The sequence below is a fragment of the Choloepus didactylus genome, chromosome 13 (assembly GCF_015220235.1).
Source record: "Choloepus didactylus isolate mChoDid1 chromosome 13, mChoDid1.pri, whole genome shotgun sequence".
Classification (NCBI taxonomy): Eukaryota; Metazoa; Chordata; class Mammalia; order Pilosa; family Megalonychidae; genus Choloepus; species Choloepus didactylus.
The window spans coordinates 75,689,964-75,711,319 of record NC_051319.1 but is presented as its reverse complement, the minus strand read 5'-3'; the positions used below and the strand labels follow the sequence as shown (position 1 = coordinate 75,711,319).

The window sequence follows — 21,356 nt, the reverse complement described above, 5'->3', positions numbered from 1 at the left end:
CTGTCTTTTCCCATTTTATAATTGGGTTGTTTCTCTCTTTATTGTTGACTTGTGGGATTTCTTTTTTTTTTTTTTTTTAATGCAGTTTTATTGAGATATATTCACACACCATACAGACTATCTGAAATGTACAATCAGTGGCTCACAGTGTCATCACAGTGTTGTGCATACATCCCCGTGATCAGTTTTAGAACATTTTCATTACTCCAGAACAGAAATAAAAAGAAAAAAGAAAATCCTCCCATACTTCTTACCCCCCATTATTGACCCATAGTATTGGTGTGGTACATTTGCTACTGTTGATGAAATATAGGATCTCTTTATATATGTAAAATTTCTTTATATATACTGGATGTCAAACCTTTACCAGATGTATGATTACTAAATATTTTCTCCCATTGAGTTGGCTGCCTTTTCACCCTTTTGACAGAGTCCTTTGAAGCACAGAAGTATTCAATCTTGAGGAGTTAACCATTTATCTTTTTCTTTTTTTCATTGCCTGAACTTTGTGTGTAAGGTCTAAGAAGCTACCTCCTAACACTAAGTCTTGAAGATATTTCCCTATATTTTCTTCTAGAAGTTTTATGGTACTGGCTCTAATATTCAGGTCTTTTTTCCACTTAAGTTAAACTTTTATGACTATGGGGTGAGGTAGGGTCCTCTTTCATTCCTTTGGATATGATATCCAGTTCTCCCAGCACCATTTATTGAAGAGGCTTGTCTGTCCCAGTTCATTAGATTTGGGGGCCTTGTTAAAAATGAATTGAACATAGATCTGAGGGTCTGTTTCTGAACTCTCAATTCAATTCCTTTGATCAATATTTCTGTCTTTATGCCAGTACCATGCTGTTTTGAACACTATGGCTTTATAATAAGCTTCAAGTCAGGAAGTGTGAGTCCTCCCACTTCCTCTTTTTCAGGATGTTTTTGGCTATTTGAGGCTTCTTTCCCTTCCAAATAAATTTGGTAATTAACTTTTCCAACTCTGCAAAGTAGGTTATTGGAATTTTGATTGGTATTGTATTGAATCTGTGGATCAATTTGGGTAAAATTGACATCTTAATGACATTTAGCCTTCCTGTCCTTGAACAAGAAATGTCTTTCCACCTATTTAGGTTTCTTTGATTTCCTTTAGCAATGTTTTCTAGTTTTCTTTATAAAGGTCCTTTACATCCTTGGTTAAGTTTATTACTACATACTTGATTCTTTTGATTGCTATTGTGAATGGAATTTTTTTCTTGATTACCTCCTCAGATAGCTCATTACTAGCATTTAGAAACACATTTGTTACTGTTGATGAAAGAATGTTAAGATACTACTAACTGTAGTATATAGTTTGCAATAGGTATATGTTTTCCCTATATACACCTCTATTATTTACTTCTAGTTATAGTGTCATACATTTGTTCTAGTTCATGAAAGAAATTTATAATATTCGTACAGTTAATCATGGACATTGTCCACCACAAGATTCACTGTTTTCTACAATCCCATATTTTAACCTCCAGCTTTCCTTCTGGTGACGTACATGACTCTAAGCTTCCCCTTTCCACAACATTCACACAGCATTCAGCATTGTTAGTTATTCTCACCATAACATGCTACCGTCAACTCTGTCCATTTCCAAACGCTTAAGTTCAACCTAGTTAAACATTCTGTTCATAATAAGCAACCTCTCCCCCTTCTTTAGCCTTGTTCTATATCCTGGTAACTTATATTTCATGTCTATGAGTTTATATGTTATAATTAGTTCATATCAGTGAGACCCTGCAATATTTTACCTTATGTGTCTGTTTTATTTCATTCAATATAATGCTCTCAAGGTTTCTTCATCATCCCGTTTTTTTTGTTTGTTTTTAAGATGGTTTCGTTTACCCACCATACATTCAGTCCTTAGTAAACAATCAGTGGTTCCCTGTAAAATCACATATTTATGCATTCACCACCACACCTATGTCTATATAAGGAGATCGCCATTTTTTCTACAAAGAAAGAGGAAGAAAGAGTCAAAGAAGGTAAAGAGACAGAAGAAAAAGAAAAAAAAGAAAAAATGAAAGCTAAAAAGCAACAAAAGGAAAGATAGAATTAAACTAAAGTACAATAAAAGAGTCAGACAACATCACCAATGTCGAGAGTCCCATACCCCTCCCTTATATCCCCCTCTTATAGGCATTTAGCTTTGGTATATTGTCTTTGTTACATAAAAGGAAGCATAATACAATGTTTCTGTTAACTTTAGTTTCTGGTTTGCATTGATTGTATTTTTCCCTAATACCACCCCATTTTTAACACTTTTAAGGTTGATATTCATTTGTTCTCCCTCATATAAAAACTTATTTGTACATTTTATCACAATTGTTGAGCACGCTAGGTTTCACTGAGTCATACAGTCCCAGTCTCTATCTTTCCTCTTTTTTTCTGGTGTCTCACATGCTCCTAACCTTCCTCCTCCAGCCGTACTCAGCCGTCATCTTTGTTCAGTGTACTTACACTGTTGTGCTACTGTCACCCAAAATTGTGTTCCAAACCTCTCACTCCTGTCTTTTCCTGTCTGTCTGTAGTGCTCCCTTTAGTATTTCCTGTAGAGCAGGTATCTTGTTCACAAACTCTCTCTTTGTCTGTTTGTCAGAGAATATTTTAAACTCTCTCTCATATTTGAAGGACAGTTTTGTCAGATATAAAATTCTTGGTTGACAGTTTTTCTCTTTTAGTATCTGAAATATATCACACCACTTCCTTCTTGCCTCCATGGTGTTACCAAGTTTCCCTTGTGTATGATGGATCGCTTTTCTCTTACTGCTTTCCAGATTCTCTCTTTGTCTTTGACATTTGATAATCTGATTATTAAATGTCTTGGTGTAGGTCTATTTAGATCTCTTTGGTTAGGGGTATGCTGTGCTTCTTGGATCTGTAACTTTATGTCTTTCATAAGAGATGGGAAATTTACATTGATTATTTCCTTTATTATTGCTTCTTCCACTTTTCCCTTCTGTTACACCCGTGACACATACATTCATTGCTTCATGTTGTCATTAAGTTCCCTGTGCTGTTGCTCATATTTGTCCATTCTTTTTCCTATCTGTTCTTTTGTGTGTAGGATTTCAGGTGTCTTGTTCTCCAGTTCCTGAGTGTTTTCTTCTGCCTCTTGAACTCTGCTGTTGTATGTCTTCATTGTATTTTTCATCTCTTGTGTTGTTCCTTTCATTTCCATAGATTCTGCCAGTAGTTTTTTCAAACTTTCGATTTCTACCTTATGTTCACCCAGTGTTTTCTTTATATCCTTCATCTCTTTTGCCATATCTTCCCTGAACTCATTGATTGACTTTTGATTTGATTTACCATATTTCTTTGAAAATCTTTAATTGATTGTTTCATTAAAGTGAAACAGTATCTCAGCTGTATCTTAACTGAGGTGTAAGTTTGTTCCTTTGACTGGGCCACATCTTCATTTTTCCTAATGTAATTTGTAGTTTTCTGTTGTCTTGGCATCTGGTTTCCTTGATTACCCCAATCAGATTTTCCCAAACCAGACCGAATTCAGGTCTCAGAGTGGGGCTGTATTCAGAGTCAGGTTTCCCTGAGGGTGTGTCTTAGAAGATTGACAGACTTTCCTGTGAGGCCTCAGGCTGCTGTGCTTTTCCTAACCTGCCCAGCTGGTGGAACCTGTCAGCCTGTTGCTCCCGACTAGTGTAAGGAGTAATTCTTAACTAAAGTTGTTTCCGTTTTGACTGTTTTTCCCCAGGCCCTGGGGTCTGAGTTCTGAGGGAAGGGAGGCCCTTGAGCTGGGCCCCACCTCCTTCCTTTTAGGGAAGATACACCCCCCTAGGGAGCTGTCTTCTGCATTTGAGTAGCTCATTTGTCTCTCTGACTCTGTCAACTCCACCCCTGTCTGGGTCAGAGTGCTGCGAAATGAAAATGGCCGAGGCTCTCTCCACTGAGCCACTGAAGTTGAGAGAGAAAAAAAGGGAAAGAAAGCCCCCTTTTAAAGCCAGTCCACAGCCCCCCAGTTTTGCCCATTGGTCAGATAGAGCACCTGGTCTTCTGGGCTCCCTTTTCTGGGGCACAGATGTTTTCTGGCTTTCTAAGGTCAGTCTCTAAAAGTCTCTGTGTTGTTTTTTCTTTTTTTAATTAATTTTTTTTCTTCCCCATCAGCGCCACCTCTCTCTCCACTGGGAGCAACCTCAGGGTGCTTCACTGATGTTTATGTTTGTAGCTTGTATTCAGCAGTCCACTTTGTTAATTAAAACCCAAGGTGGAGCTGGGCTGAGCTATATTTGCTCACTCTGAGAATGCTGCTTTCTCCCACAGAGAGGTCCTGCAGCTCAGCCTGCCATCGGGGACAGCCTTGGTTGTCCCCCAGCAGTTGTTCCAGATTATTTATTAGTTGTTTCTGGTTGTATATTAGTTGCTCCAGGGGGCTAACTAAATTCCACACCTCTCTATGCTGCCATCTTAGCTCCTGAAAAAAAACCCATCCTGTAAATTTTCGTATGTTGTATATTTGTGTTTTCATTCATCTTGAGATATTTACTGATTTTTCTTGCAATTTCTTCTTTGACCAACTGATTGTTTAAGAGCATGTTGATTAACCTCTGTATTTTTGTGAAAGTTCCAGTTCTCTAGTGGTTATTGAATTCCAGCTTCATTCCATTATGGTCACAGAAAGTGCTTTGAATAATTTCAGTCTTTTAAAATTTATTAAGACCTGTTTTGGGGGGAACCTACAATGGTGGCTAGGTGAGACAGGGCAAAATAACACCTCCGTGAAAAATACTAGATAAAAACCAGAAGGTGACACACAATACCAGTTTCAGTGATGCACCAGCTGGACAAGGTCTGCTAGAACCACGGGGACCGTACACTTGGTGAAAACAGGAGTCTGCATTCTGAAACGAGTGAGTAAGCCAGCGGAAAGACCTGCGGCCGCGCTGCAGTGTGGGGAAGCCGGGGGTTGGCATTTGGAGACAGACTGGTTCTTTTTTTTAAAGAAAAAAAAAAGGGGGAAAACCCAGAAGCGGCTGCAGTTGCGACAGTGGGAACCACGCAGTGAAGCACAGCAGGAGCAGTCTAAGCCAGCCTCTCGGTGTCTGGCATGGAGGATAGCCCGCTGCAGATTCCCTCAAGGCCAGGGGAATGGAGGGGAGAGCCGGAAGGAGAAAGAAATCCCACTGCTTGCAGCCGCTCCCCGGCAGGCTGGAGATAACTCCTGCCCAGGGCCGTGCCCACAGCCCAGAGCCGCGCCAGTAGTCCTGGAGCTGGGAAGGAGGAACTGTGTGAGGCGGGGGGGGGGTGGAGGCGCCCCATTCAGCCATCTTTGCATCAGGCTGAGAGCACCCATGCACGGTCCAGTGGCCCAGGGCTTCCCTTGAGGGACGGTAGCATACCCTTCCCTCAGCAGAGGTCCTGGAAGATCACAGCTGAGAAGGGGGGCCCGCTCAGAAAACCCAGGGATACTACGTCAATGCCGGTGGTTTGTGGGTGAGCGTCAGAGAGGATCGGGAGCAGAACTGAAATAAAGGCTTAGATTTTTGCAACAGCCTTGAATCTCTGGGAACACCTGGGAGGTTTGAATATTAAACCTGACCTGCCTCCCTAGCCACCCGGCCACATGCCCAACATTCAGGGCGGACGGCTCCAGCAACACACCTAAACTGAGTTCACCAACTGAACTGCACAAGAATCATTTCCCCACACACTGCAGGGACAAGGTTAAAGAGAACTGACTTGAGTGGTATAGGTGACTTGCAGATGCCGTCTGCTGGTTAGTTAGAGAAAGTGTACACCACCAACTTGTGTTTCTGAAAAATTAGATTGGTATCTTTTTTTTTTTACAACTTGAAAGAACCCTATCAAGCAAAGCAAATGCCAGTAGGCCAAAAACAACAGAAAATCTTAATGCATATGATAAAACCAGACGATATGGAGAACCCAATTCCAAACACACAAATCAAAATATCAGAAGAGACACAGTACTTGGCACAATTAATCAAAGAACTGCAATCATGGAACGAAAACATGGCAAAGGATTTAAAGGACATCAAGAAGACCATGGCCCGGGATATAAGTGACATAAAGAAGACCCTAGAAGAGCATAAAGAAGAAATTGCAAGAATAAATTAAAAAATAGAAGATCTTATGGAAAGAAAAGAAATTGTTGGCCAAATTAAAAAGACTCTGGATACTCACAATACAAGATTAGAGGAAGTTGAACAACGTCTCAGTGTCCTAGAAATCCACAGAACAGAAAATGAAAGAACAAAAGAAAGAATGGAGAAAAAAATTGAAAAAATTGAAGTGGATCTCGGATACGATAGATAAAATAAAACGTCCAAACTTAAGACTCATTGGTGTCCCAGAAGGGGAAGAGAAGGGTAAAGGTCTAGAAAGAGTATTCAAAGAAATTGTTGGGGAAAACTTCCCCAACCTTTTACACAGTATAAATACACAAAGCACAAATGCCCAGTGAACTCCAAACAGAATAAATCCAAATAAACCCACTCCAAGACATATTCTGATCAGACTGTCAAATACTGAAGAGAAGGAGCAAGTTTTGAAGGCAGCAAGGGAAAAGCAATTCACCACATACAAAGGAAACAACATAAGACTAAGTTGTGACTACTCAGCGGCCACCATGGAGATGAGAAGGCAGTGACATGACATATTTAAAACTCTGAGAGAGAAAAATTTCCAACCAAGAATACTTTATTTAACAAAACTCTCCTTCTAATTTGAGGGAGAGCTTAAAGTTTTTCACAGACAAAAAAATGCTGACAGTTTGCCAATAAAAGACCTGCCCTACTTCAGATACTAAAGGGAGCCCTACCAACAGAGAAACAAAGGAAGGAAAAAGAGATATAGAGAATTTTAACAGACATATATAGAACCTTACATCCCAAATCACCAGGTCACTCATTTTTCTCTAGTGATCACGGGTCTTTCTCCAGAAGGGACCATAAGCTGGGACATGAAAGAAGCCTCAATAAATTAGAAAAAAAAAAATTTGAATATATTCAAAGCACATTCTCTGACCACAATGGAATACAAATAGAAGACAATAATTTTTGAATTGTAACTCCACTATTTACTTCCTACGTGATATAAAATACACAAACTCTAAGGACAAATCAGTGGTTTTGAACTCAACGTAAAATATGTAATTTTAGACAACTATATAAAGGTGGGGGAATGGAGGAGTATAGGCATATAGTTTATGTGTCCTATTGAAGTGAAGGTGGTACCAAAGAAAAACAAGATTGTTAAGGATTTAAGAGGTTAATTTTAAGCCCCACAGTAAACACAAAGAAATTACCAGAGAATATGACCACAGAGATGAAAAGTAGAGTATGGGTTAAGAGAAATGGGGGAAGGGGCAATGGGGAGTTAAGAAATGAGTGTAGAGTTGCTGATTGAGGTGAAGGGAAATTTCTAGTAATGGATGGTGGGAAAGCATTACAACATTCTAAATGTGGTTAATCCCACAAGTGGAATGCTTGGGAGGGGGTGGAATGGGAAGATTTAGGCTGTATATATGTTTCCACAATTGAAAAAAAATAAAAAAGACAGTCTAAATAGATGACAATTGAATGCCAAGGATGAACCTGGATGGGATTGGAGGATGGAGGACAGGAGGTTCAAAGGGACACAGTTGAGACATAAGGAAAAGGAAATATAGAATGTAAGCTTTGTATCATTGTTGAACCTGTTGTACTTCTTAGCTGTGCTTAATGGGATTGCATAAAAGAATGTTCTTGTTCTTGGGAAGTGTATATGTGAATTATAGTGTTTATTCAAGGAGGTGTGCAGCTAGCGCTCATTTGTTCAGAAGACAGAGCAATAGATGATGGATGATAGGGAGGGAGGGAGGGAAAGAAATAGCGATGTGACAGCATGTTAAAGTTGGTGGATTGAGCTATTGGTGGTGGTGGGGGTCAGGGTATGCTGGAGTTCTGTGTATGGGATTTGTATTATTTCTGCAACTGTTCCTGTAACTGAATTTATTTCAAAAAAAAAAAAAAAAAAAGACCTGTTTTGTTCCCCAGCATATGGTCTGTCCTGGAGAATGTTCCATGAGGACTTGAGAAGAATGTATATCCTGCTGTTTTGGGGTACACCAATCTATACATGTGTGTTAGGTCTAATTCATTTGTCACATTATTCAGGTTTTCTAGTTCTTTACTGATCTTCTGTCTAGATGTTCTGTCTATTGAAGAGAGTGGTGTCTTGAAATGAAGTCTCCCATTATTGTAGAAACATCTGTTGCTCCCTTCAGTTATGGGGGTTTTTTTTTTTTTTTTTTTTTTTTTTTTTTCGCTTTTACAATGGGGATTTATTAACTTAAAATTACAGTTCTTAGGCCATGAAAATGTCCAACCCAAGGCATCAACACGATGATACCTAGACTCTGAAGACAGGCTGCCAGCCTCCAGGACACCTCTGTCACGCGGGAAAGCACACAGCTGGCGTTTCCTGGTCCTTTTCTCCTAGGTTTCATTGTTTTCAGCTTCTGATTTCCATGGCTTCCTCTCTCAGCTTATTTCTCTCTAGGCTTCTCTGGATTTCTCTTCACTTCTGTGTCTTGCTTCTCTCTGTCTTTCTCTGGGCTTTCATCCTCTTATAAATGACTGCAATAAGAGTATTCAGATCCACCTTGAATGAAGTGGATCACATCTCAATTGAAATAACTGAATCAAAATGTCCCACCTACCTAAGTCTACAGCCTCCAGAATGGATTAAATCTAAGGACATGATCTTTTCTGGGGTCCATAAAACCTCCATACTACCACATACCTCAAGCTCAGTATGTCCACTACTAGAGTACCTGGTTACCCAATCCTGCTCCACCTTGATAAGCAGAATGTTTTTCACTCAGTTCTCTAAATTAGAACCTCCTTTCACCATCATGAATTTATCAAGTGGTATCAGTTTTCCCTCTCAAGTATCTCTTGGATTTGAAGTTGTCACCAAATCCCTATAAATACTATTAGCTCACTGGATACATAAAATCTTTCTTCTAGAATATTGTAGACATCTTCTAACTTTCCTTCCTGAGTTTGGTCTCTTTTGCCTCCTATCTATCCATTACCCCAGGCAGCTATTAGGTAACTCTCTGAATCACTACCATCATCATGACTGTTTCTCACCTTTAAAATACCTTAAATGAACAAACTCTAGGTGGAAACAGTCCTTTAAGAACTATACCCATTCTATGGTGTGTGAATGTATTTCAATAAAACTGAATTTAATAAAAAAAAAAAAAAAAGAACTATACCCAATCCACTTTCCTAGCCTCATCCTGTATTCCTCTACATATTTGAAGTACTTATGATGGCTACCTAAGTGATAATATCTCCATTCCTTTTCCTCAATGTGTTGCTTCTACCTAGGATGTCCTCCCATTTGTCTTGTTAGCAAACTCCCACTTATCCTTCTAGAGACTCAAATGCCATTTCCTGTGTGAAGTACCCCCCTGATTATATCTGATAATGTGTCTTCCCTCATTTATTTATGTATAATACTTTTTATATTTCACTGGTTTTGTTTATAGGGCAAATGAGTTGACATAATCCAAGGTTTTGAGACTTTCTCATGAATAGCATTTTAAAAAAAATTCAATTTCATTGAGATTTTTCAGATACCATACAATTATCCAAAGTATACAATCAGTTATGGTGCCATTATATAGTTGTCCGTTCATCACCACAATTAATTTTTTTTTCAAGTTTAGAACATTTTCATTACTCCAGAAAAGAAATAAAAATAAAAAAGAAAACTCAAATCCTCTCATACCCCTAACCTCCCCACTCCGTAATTGACTCATAGTATTGGTATAGTACATTTGTTACTGTTGATGAAAGAATGTTAAAATATTACTAACTGTAGTACATATTTTGCAATAGGTACATTTTTTCCCTATGTATCCCTGTGTATTAAGTTCTAGTTATAGTGTCATACATTTGTTCTAATTCAGGAAATAAATTTCTAATATTTGTGCAATTAATCACAGACATTGTCCACCACAAGATTCATGGTGTTATGCATCCCATGTTTTAACCTTCAACTTTTCTTCTGGTGACATAAGTGACTTTAAAGTTCCCCTTTCCATCACATTCACACACCATTCAGCACTGTTAGTTATTCTCACAATAATGTGCTACCATCGCCTCTGTCCATTTCCAAACGCTTAAGATCAACCTAGTTAAATATTCTACTCATATTAAGCAACCGCTCCCCATTCTTTAGCCTAATTCTGTATCCTGGTAACCTATATATCATGTCTGTGAGTTTACATATTAGAAATAGTTCCTGTCATAGAGATCATACAATATTTGTCCTTTTGTGTCTGACTTATTTCACTCAATATAATGTACTCAAGGTTCATCCATTAACCCATTTTTTAAGACGGTTTTGTTCATGTACTATACATTCCATCCCAAGTAAACAATTGATAGTTCCTTGTATAATTACGTAATTATGCATTCACCACTTCACCACTACCACCACTGTCGATATAAGGACATTTCCATTTCTTCTACAAAGAAAGAGCAAGAGGCAAAAAAAAAAAAAAAAGAGACACAAAAGAAAAAGAAAAAAAAATGACAGTGCAAAAGCAACAAAAGAAAAGATAAAAAATAAAGTACAATGAAAGAGTCAGACAACATCACCAATGCTAAGAATCCCATACCCCTCCCTTATATCCGCCTCTTATAGGCATTCAACTTTGGTATATTGCCCTTATTACATTAAAGGAAGCATAATACAATGTTGCTGTTAACTATAGACTCTAGTTTGCCTTGATTGTATTTTTTCCCCAACACCACCCCCTTTTCAGCACCTTGCAAGGTTGACATTCATTTGTTCTCCCTCATATAGAAACGTATTTGTACATTTTACCATAATCATTGACCACTCTAGGTTTCACTAAGCTATACAGTCCCAGTCTTAACCTTTCCTCTTTCCTTCTGGTGTCCTACATGCCCCTAACCTTCCTCTTTCAACCATACTCACAGACACCTTTGTTCACTGGATCCACATTGTTGTGCTATTATCATCCAAAATTGTGTTCCATACCTCTCACTCCTGTCTCTTCCTGTCTGTAGTGCTCCCTTTAGTATTTCCTGTAGAGCAGGTATCTTGTTCACAAACTCTCTCTTTGTCTGTTTGTCAGAGAATATTTTAAACTCTCTCTCATATTTGAAGGACAGTTTTCCTGGTTATAAAATTCTTGGTTGGTGGTTTTTCTCATTTAGTATCTTAAATATGTCAAACCACTGCCTTCTTGCCTCAATGGTTTCTACTGTGAAATCCACACATAGTCTTACCAGGCTTCCCTTGTATATATATGATGGATCGCTTTTTTCTTGCTGCTTTCCGGATTCTCTCTCTGTCTTTGACATTTAATAATCTGATTATTAAGTGTCTTGGTGTAGGTCTATTCAGATCTATTCTGTTTGGGGTATGCTGTGTTTTTGGATCTGTAATTTTATGTCTTTCCTAGGAGATGGGAAATTTTCAGTGATTATTTCCTCCATTATTGCTTCTGCCCCTTTTCCCTTCTTCTTCTGGGACCCCCATGACACATACATTCATGCGCTTCATGTTGTCGTTCAGTTCCCTGAGACATTGCTAATGTTTTTCCATTCTTTTCCCTGTTCTTTTGTGTGTAGCATTTTAGGTGTCTTGTTCCGCAATTCCTGAATGTTTTCTTCTGTCTCTTGAAATCTGCTATTGTATGTCTTCATTGGGTTTTTCATCTCTTGTGTTTTGCCTTTCATTTCTATAAGTTCTACCAGTTGTTTTTTTCAAACTTTTGGGTTCTTCCTTAAATTTGCCCAGTGTTTTCTTTATATCCTTCATCTCTTTTGCCATATCTTCCCTCAGCTTGTTGCTTTGATTTTTGTAATGTTTTAGGAGATTTATTTGATGAATAATTAGTTGTTTCAATTCCTGTATCTCAGCTGATGTGTACGTTTGTTCCTTTGACTTGGCCGTATCTTTGTTTTTCCTAATGTGATTTGCAGTTTTCTTTTGTCTAGGCAGCTGGTTTCCTTGATTGCCCCAATCAGATTTTCCCGGACCAGAACGGCCTCAGGTCTCAGGGGGGGTATCTGGTTTCCCCAAGGGTGTGTCTTAGAAGATTGACAGACTTTCCTATGAGGCCTCTAGCTGCTGTGCTTTTCCTAACCTGCCCAGCAGGTGGCACCTGTCAGCATTTCGCTCCCAACTGGTGTAAAGAGGTGTGGCCCCTTTAATTCTCAACTTAAGTTGTTTCTGTTTTGACTGTTTCCCCTCAGACCTTGGGGTCTGAGTTCTGAACGGAGGGCAGGCACTTGAGCTGGGCCCCACCTCCCTCCTCTTAGGTAAGGTACACCCCCTAGTGGGTTATCCTCCTCTGTATTTGAATTACTCCTTTGTTTCTCTGACTCTGTTAACTCCATGCCTGCCTGGGTCAGAAAGCTGAGAACTGAAAATGTCTGAGGCTTTCTCCATTGAACCATTCAGACTGAGAGAGAAAAGAAAGGGGAAAGAAAGCCCCTTTTCAGAGCCAGTCTCTAGCCCCCCCAGTTTTGCCTGTTGGCCAGATTGTGCCCAGTCTTCTGTGCTCCTTTTCTTGGAGCACATGCTTTTTTGGAGTATTTTAAGTACAGTTGTCTCCAAAAGCCGCTCTGTATTTTTGTTCTCGTCAGCCCCACCCCCTATCCACTGGGAGCAACTTCAGGGTACTTTGCTGCTTGTTATGGGTTTGTCTGTGTTTGCAGCTTGTATTCAGCAGTCCATATTTGTTAATTAAAAACCCCTTTGGAGCTAGGTTGAGCTATGTTTGTTTGCTCCCGACAGGGCCTGCTGCTTTCTCTCCACAGCTTTTTTTTTTTTTTTTTTCAGGTTTTAAAACTTTTTATTTGCATATTTAAAAAATTGTGCATTCCAATAATTAAAATCATTTGAAAAAAAAAAAATGGCACTCTGATTAAACTGCATTTTACAGCCTGTAGGGCATCTTGGACCAGCTTTGCTTTTACTCTAGATTCACTGTTGTCCCACCCAGCTTCTTCCTTCACCAACATGCAAGTTCTTTTCCTACCCTGCCAGCCAGACAGGCAGATGGGAGAGGCAGGCACGGCCTTCCTTGTCAGTAGTTCTCGATTCTTTGATGTGAAAAGGGGCAGCACAGTCATTTAAACTTGATCCAACCTCTTTGCATCTTACAAAGTTAACAGCTAAAAGAAGTCAAATAAGAAGGCAATGCTTGTGGAATGTACAGTGCGTATTGGCGGCGCACACCTCATTACGATTCGCCTGCTTGCTTCTCCTATTCAGTCGTTTCTTTGGAAGGCAGTGCGTTTCTGTCTTCTTCAATTTCGACTTATCGAATTTCTCAATCTCAGCCATATCGGGTTTGTCAGACATGGTTGTAGAGGAAGCCGAGCGATGTGCGTGAGCGAGAGGAGTCTGATCTGCACAGTGGCCGCCGCCGAGTGTCTCCACAGCTTTTTGCAGCTCAGTGTGCCGTGTGGGGAGGGGCCTCCCGGTGCGGGTCCGCAGCTTTTACTTACAGCATTTATGCTGCAGTCTCAGCCATTCCACCCATTCCAGGCTGTTGTTCAACATGTGGATTGTCGTGGTTGTCCCCTGGCAGTTGTTCCAGAGTATTACCTAGTTGTTCTTGGCTATTTACTAGTTGCTCTAGAGGACTAACTAAATTCCACACCTCTCTGTGCTGCCATCTTGCCCCGCCTCATGAATAGCATTTTAAATCAAAGAATGCGTGGTTAGAGGTTTGGCAATAGGAGCACTCTTTCTTGGCCAATATTTAAGACCCACTGCACTGCAAGCTGTCTGTTTTCACTAGAATTAAGTCTTATTCAAACAGTCATCTGCTCAGGTTCAAAGTTGTCCTACCTGAAAAGTATGAGCTGCTTAGAAGAGAAGAAATTTGGAGTTTCCCCAGCTGGGCACAAGGAACAGAATCCTAGTTGTTATTATTGTTATTTATTCACACACCATACAAACCATTCCAAATTTACAATCAGTAGCTCTTGGTATAATCTCTTAGTTATGCATTCTCCACCACAGTTAAAACGAGGACATTCTTATTTCTTCCGAAGGAAAAAATCCTATACCCCTTTTATCCCCCCATTATTGACATTTAACTTTGGTATAGTGTCTTTGTTACAATTAACGAAAGACTATTATGATATTACTGTTAACCATAGACATTAGTTTACCTTAATTGTATTTTTCCTCATATACCATTGCATTGTTAGTAGTTTGTAATAGTGACATATGTATGTTCTAGCTCATGTACGAACTTTCTTATATTTATACAATTAACCACCGTCATTGTCCACTTTAGGTTTTGGTAAGTTATGCTGTCCCAGGTTTTATTCTGTAGCTTTCCTTTTGGTGACATATACACCTCGAGCCTCCCTCTTTAAACCATACTCATACTCAGCTTTGTTAATTACACTTAAGATATTGTGCTACCATTGCAGAGTATTGTGCTATCCCTTTCTGAACCTTTACAGTCATCCTTGTTGAACATTCTGTATTCCGTAAGCATTGACTGCCCAGTCTCTGCCGTCTGTCAACTCCTGATAACCCATGCTCTCAACTTTAACTCTCAGAGTTTCCTCATTATAGTTAGTTCGTATTAGTGAGACCATACAATATTTGTCCTTACGATTCTGGCTTCTTTCGTTCAACGTGTCCTCAAGGGCCATTCACATTCAACCCTTTTGGTGTTCTCTGGGCTTCTTGTATATGCATATTTAGGACTTTAGCTAAGTTTGGGAACTTTTCTGTCATTATTTCTTTGAATATTCTTTTTGTCCCTTTCTTTCTTCTCCTTCTGGGACCTCCATAATGCATATATTGGTATGCTTGATGGTGTCTTATAGGTCTCTTAGGCTATTTTTGCTTCTTATAATACTTTTTTTCTTTCTGCTCCTTAGCCTAACTCATTCCAATTGTGTCTTATTCATGTTTGCTGATTATCTCTTCTGCCAGCTCCAGTCTGCCGTTGAAACCTCCTAGGAATTTTTCATCTTAGTTACTATGATCTTCAGTAGTTCTGTTTGGTTCCTCACAGTACTCATCCTCATATCCTTTACTTCTTTCTCTGTATTTTCCTGCATCTCCTTGAGCTTACTAAAGATCATTTTTTTAAAGTTTTTCTGTCCAGTATGTCTCCTTTGTTGATGTTTTCTGGGTTTGTATCTTCTTCCTTTGGAAGGACCATCATTTCCTGTTTCTTTGTTCATCTTGTAATCTTTTATTGCACACTGTACATTTTAATACTTTAAAATATTTACTTGGATTTATTCCCTTAAATGTCTGTTCTTGAGTTTGTAACCAGCTGGTGATATACCAGAATTTTCTTGAGTGTCACCCCTCCCATCAGGAAAGGCTGCTTAAGACGAATGCAGAGTGCAGGGTCCTCCCTGTCTTTTCTTGGCCTGTGTGTTGTCCTGGGCTTTTGCTTGCTATTGGCCTCAGGACTTTCCCTGTTTACAGGAGTTTGAATGTCCCCTCTAATTCTCAGGAGACAAACCTTCTCCCTGTCCTGCGTGTTCTACTGTCAGACTTAAAGCAGATAAGCCTTTGCCCTAGGCCATCTGCCTGAATTGTTTCTTACACTGCTTTCATTATGTCAAGCTGCTTTTGCCTAGAGGGCAAATTCTGGGAGAGGAGCACATTAGTGAGGAGTTTTTCAAGTCAGCTTTTCCCAGCCAAAACAAGGCCAAGGACCCACAAAAGGAGCACTGGCTGGCTCCAAACTGCCTGAGAAAGGAGATGATCTAGGGGCCAGGCCCTGAGACTTCTTCCACATTCCCCAGAGCTGTACTTTCTTGACCCTCCCAGCCAATGCAGGCCTTCACCCTTCACATATGCTCGGAGGAAGCATATGTCCTTAAGTCTCCTTCATCACCTTTGTCTGGGCGTGTTGGAACAATGACTGCCCTCAGAGCTGGGTGCCCATCACTCCAAAATAGTTAATTAAAAGCTGTGATCAGGTTGAAACAGCCCTTTCGAGGACTTCTGTGACTGGTCAACGCATCAATGGAACAGCTGAGATTGCAGTGAAGACCTGTAAGTTTCCCCTGCCAGGGGGCTGGCATCCCTCCCACCAGGCATGGCAGGTTGTCTTGGAACTGGTTCACTGAGGGAAAAAGAAACAGTCTGTGCTGGGAGCAAGGAGGGGTCTCAATCCCACCCCAGTTGCAGAAATAATTAACAAATTCAGACTGCTGAATAAAAGCTCCAAGCACAGATGAACCAAGAGCAGGCATGAAAGGAGTGGAGGAACTCAGCCCAGCAGAGAGGAAGCGGAGCTAACAACAGCAGAAAAAACAAAGACTTTTGGAGTTTGAGGTGTTCAGAATACTAGAGAAGGGCTGGGCCCCAAGAAAAGGGGGCACACAGAAACAGGTACCAACTCGGGTTCTCGTTTGCAAACCCGGGGAGCTCAGGTCTGGCTCTGAAAAAGGATTTTTTTTTTCTTCTTTTTGTCCTTGCTCTCCTATTCTGTATCTTTTTACTTTTTGATAGCCCATCAGAGCTCCTGCTTAGCACTTCCCTGGACAAGGGTGGAATTAAAGTTGTCTGAGAGTAACTGTTCAGGTGAAAGAGATAATAGCCTGAAAGGGCATATCCTTAAATAGTCTTGTACTGGTACTGACAAAACTTGGGGGCTAGGGAAAGGCCTTGAAAAGGGACTTTTTTTGTTTTTTCAGATAGCTATTCTAAGTAGCTCATTACAGAAAGCCTTGGTTATTTGCAGTTGGCCACTGGACCTAGGCAAGGGTGGAGCTAAGGTAGGTCTGAGAGACAAAACTATGAGTCTGTTCGGGGAGACAATTCCCTAAAGGGCATAAATTCCCCAAGAAAAGGGGGAGTGGGGCCCAGCTCAAGTGGCCCAGCTCCTTCAAAGAACTCAGACCCCAGAGGCTAGAAAACAGTAACCAGCTTGAGTCAACCATGCCCCAAACAGGGACAGGTTCTGCAGACAATTAAAGATACCTGTGGCACTTCTTTACGCTGCTGGGGAGCTGTGGGCTGACAAGTGCCACATGCTGGACAGGATAGGAAAAGGACAGAGTGTAGAGGTTTCACAGGAGCATTAGATGACCTGCAGGGTCTCATTCTCAGGGCAGCATACAATCTCCTGAGACCTGGGCCTGTCTGGACTGGGAAAATCTGATGGGTCGATCATATCTGGGGAGACCCTCTCACAGAAAGGTTACATAGAGGCAGGACAAGAAACAGTAAAACAAGAGGTGAAAAATTCTGATCGACTAAACAGAAGCTATGTTAGAGGTCTAGAGTAAGTTAAACTGAACGCCAAAGAACAGATAGAGAACAAAGCCAACCAACAAGAAAACCCTAGGTAAAAGAGTGAAAACAAGCTCCAGAGTAAACTAATCAATGAAATCAGGTGCTTAGCTAAAAATAATGAGCCATACTAGAAAACGGGAAAATATGGACCATCCAAAGGAACAAACACTTCAACTGTGATACAGGAATGGAAACAAGTAAAGATGTTCAAACCAGCATGCTGAATCAATTAAAAAATCAAATCAATGAGCTGAGGGAAGATGTAGCAAAAGCAATGAAGGAGTAAAGAAGACATTGGGTGAATTTAAGGAAGATCTTGAAAGTTTGGAAAAATGTGGCAGAACTTATGGGAATGAAAAGTACAATAGAAGCAATGAAAAACCGAATGGAGACATACAACAGTAGATTTGAAGAAGCAAAGGAAAAGGTCAGTTAACTGGAAGTCAGAACATTTGAAACCATACGCACAAAAGAACAGATAGGGAAAAGAGTGGAAAAATATGACCAGGGTCTTAGGGAACTGAATGACAGCATGAAGCATATGAATATACATGCTATGGCTGTCCCAGAAGGAGAAGAGAAAGTAAAGGAGGCAGAAAGAATAATAGAAGAAATTGCTGCAAATTTCCCAATTCTTACAAAAGACATGATATTACAGATTCAAGAAGTGCAGTATACCCAAACCCAAGTAGATCCCAAAAGACCTATTGCAAGATACTTACTGATCAGATTGTCCAATGTCAAAGACAAAGAGAATTCTGAAAGCAGCAAGAGAAAAGTGATCCATCACATACAAAGGAAGTTCGATAAGACTATATGCAGATTTCTCCACAGAAACCATGGAGGCGAGAAGGCAGTGGTATGATATATTTAAGATACTGAAAGAATAAAATTGCCAACCAGATAGTATCTGGCAAAACTATCCTTCAAAAATGAGGGAGAAATTAAAATATTTTCAGACAAACAGGTGCTGAGAGACTTTTGAATAAGAGACCTGCTCTACAAGAAATACTAAAGGGAGTGTTACAGGCTGATAGGTATAGACAAGAAAGAGAGAGAGAGGTTTGGAGAAGACTGTAGAAATTAAGATTATCAGGAAGAGTAAAAGGAGAGAGAGAGAAAAATAAGATACGACATATAAAATCCAAAAGACAAAATGGCAGAAGAAAGTACTCCCCTTACAGTAATAACACTAAATGTTAACGGATTAAACTCCCCCCAAAAATGGCATAGACTGGCAGAATGGATTAAAAAACAGCATCCGTCTATATGCTGTCTACAAGAAACTCACTTTAGACACAAGGACAAAAATAGGTTGAAAGTGAAAGGTTGGAAAAAGATAATTCATGTAAACAACAACCAGACACAAGGCCGGAGTAGCTATATTAATATTGGACAAATTAGACTTGAAATGGAAAACAATTAAAAGAGACAAAGATAAACACTACATACTAATGAAAGGGTCAATTCATCAAGAAAACCTAATAATCATAAATATTTATGCGTTGAGCCAGAGTGCCCCAAAATACGTGAGGCAAACAGTGACAACACTGAAGGTAGAAATAGATACCTCTACAATAATAGTTGGAGAGTTCAATATACTTCTCTCATCAATGGATAGAACATCTAGACAGAGGATCAATAAGGAAACAGAGATGTTGAATTATATAGTAAATAAACTAGACTTGACAGACATTTATAGAGCACTAACTCATAACAACAAGGTACATATTTTTCTCAAGTACTCGTGGATCATCCTCTAGGAAAGACCACATGTTGGGTCACAAAGCAAGCCTCAACAAATTTAAAAATATTGATATTATACAAAGCACTTTCTCAGATCATAATGGAATGAAGTTGAAAACCAATAACAGGCAGAAGGTCAGAAAATTCAAAAATCTATGGAAGCTTAACAACACACTCTTAGATAATCAGTGGGTAAAGAAAGAAATTACAAGAATAGTTAGTAAATACCTTGAGGCAAATGACCGTAAAAACACAACATATCAAAACTCATGGGTTGTAGCAAAGGTGGTGCTGAGAGAGAAATTTATTGCCCTAAATGCTTATATTAAAAGAAAAGAAAGAGAGAAAATTGAGGAATTAACTGCTCACTTGGAGAAACGAGAAAGAACAGCAAACTACGCCAAAGCAAACAGAAGGAAAGAAATAACTAAGATTAGAGCAGAAATAAATGAAATTGATGAAATTGAGAACAAGATAACAGTGGAGGGAATCAACAAAACCAGAAGTTGGTCCTTGAGGAAATCGATAAAATTGATGGATCCTTAGCTAGGCTAACAACAACAGAGAGAGAGAGAGAGAGAGAGAGAGAGAGAGAGAGAGAGAGAGGATGCAAATAAGTAGAATCAGAAATGCGAAAGGGGACATAACTATTGACCCCACAGAAATAAAGGCGATAATGAGAAGATACTACGATCAACTGTATGGTAGTAAACTAGACAACCTATATGAAATAGAGAACTTGCTAGAAAAGCATGAACAACCAACACTGACTCGAGAAGAAATAGATGACCTTAATAAACCAATCACAAGTAGAGAGATTGAGTCAGTCATCAAAAAGATCCCAAAAAAAGAAAACACAGGACCGGATGGCTTCACATGTGAATTCTCCCAAGCATTCAAGAAAGAATTAATCCCAGTCCTCCTCAAACTCTTCAAAAAAATTGAAGAGTGAAAGCTACCTAACTCATTCTATGGAACCAATACCACTCTAATACCAAAGTTAGACAAACATACTACAAGAAAAGAAAACTATAGACCAACTCCCTTTAGTGAATATAGATGCAAAAATCCTCAACAAAATACTCGCAAATTGTATCCAGCAGCACATTAAAAGAATTATACACCATGACCAGGTGGGATTTATTCCAGGTATGCAAGGCTGGTTCAACACAAGAAAATCAATTAATGTAATACACCACTTCAGTAAATCAAAGTGGAAGAACCATATAATCATCTCAATCAATGCAGAAAAGGCATTTGACAAAATTCAGTACCCTTTCTTGATGAAAACACTTCAAAGGATAGGAGTATAAAGGAACTTTCTCAGTATGATAAAGGTAATATTTGAAAAACCCACAGCTAACATCAGTCAGTGGGGAAAGACTGAAAGCTTTCCCTGTAAGATGAGGAACAAGACAGGGATGCCCACTCTTCCGGTTTGCTAATGCTGCCATTATGCAAAATACCAAAAATGGATTGGCTTTTATAAAGGGGTTTATTTGGTTACAAAGTTACAGTCCTAAGGCTAGAAAAGTGTCCAAACTAAGGCATGAACAATAGGGTACCTTCACTGAAGAATGGCTGGTGGTGTCCGGGAAACCTCTGTTAGCTGGGAAGGCACATGGCTGGCATCTGTTGATCCCAGGTTGTGTTCCAGCTCCTCTCTCAGCTCTTGTGCATTCTTGGTTCTTTCTCCCAGGACATTTCTCTCTAAGTGCCTGGGGGGTCCTGTCTTAGCATATCCCTGGGCAAACTCTGGGCTTCATCTCTTAGCTAAATGTCCTGTCTGCATCTCCAAGTATCTCTAAGCATCAGTGTCAGGAAGCATCTTGGCCTGTGTGGCTCTTTTAAAAGGATTCCAGTAGACTATCAAGACCCATGCTGAATGGGCAGGGCCACACTTCTGTGGAAATAATTCAGAGTTATCATTTCAGTTGGGTGAGTCACATCTCCATGGAAACACTCAGTCAGAAGGTTCCAGCCTAATCAACACTAATATGTCTGTACCCACATGATTGCATTAAAGAACATGGCTTTTTCTGGGGGACATAATATATACAAACTGGCACACCTACTGTCGCCATTGTTATTCAACATTGTGCTAGAAGTTCTAGCTAGAGCAGTTAGGCAAGAAAAAGAAATAAAAGGCATCCAAAGTAAAGCTTTCACTGTTTGCAGGTGACATGACCCTACATGTAGAAAATCCAGAAAACTCTACAGCAAAGCTACTAGAGCTAATCGATGAATATAGCAAAGTGGCAGGCTACAGGATCAACATG

At 39.7% G+C, this 21,356-nt stretch overlaps 2 protein-coding genes across 5 annotated transcripts in view; one reads left to right on the top strand and one right to left on the bottom strand.

Annotated features, from left to right (window-relative positions):
- Positions 1-21,356, top strand: part of AFF4 (AF4/FMR2 family member 4) — a 141,927-nt gene that overhangs the window by 60,495 nt on the left and 60,076 nt on the right. The window lies entirely within an intron of this gene.
- Positions 13,035-13,467, bottom strand: LOC119508554 (thymosin beta-4-like). Its single transcript, XM_037802204.1, is given in 2 exon segments — positions 13,035-13,335; positions 13,338-13,467. Coding segments are annotated over 2 exon segments (120 nt in total). The 5' UTR covers positions 13,405-13,467; the 3' UTR covers positions 13,035-13,282.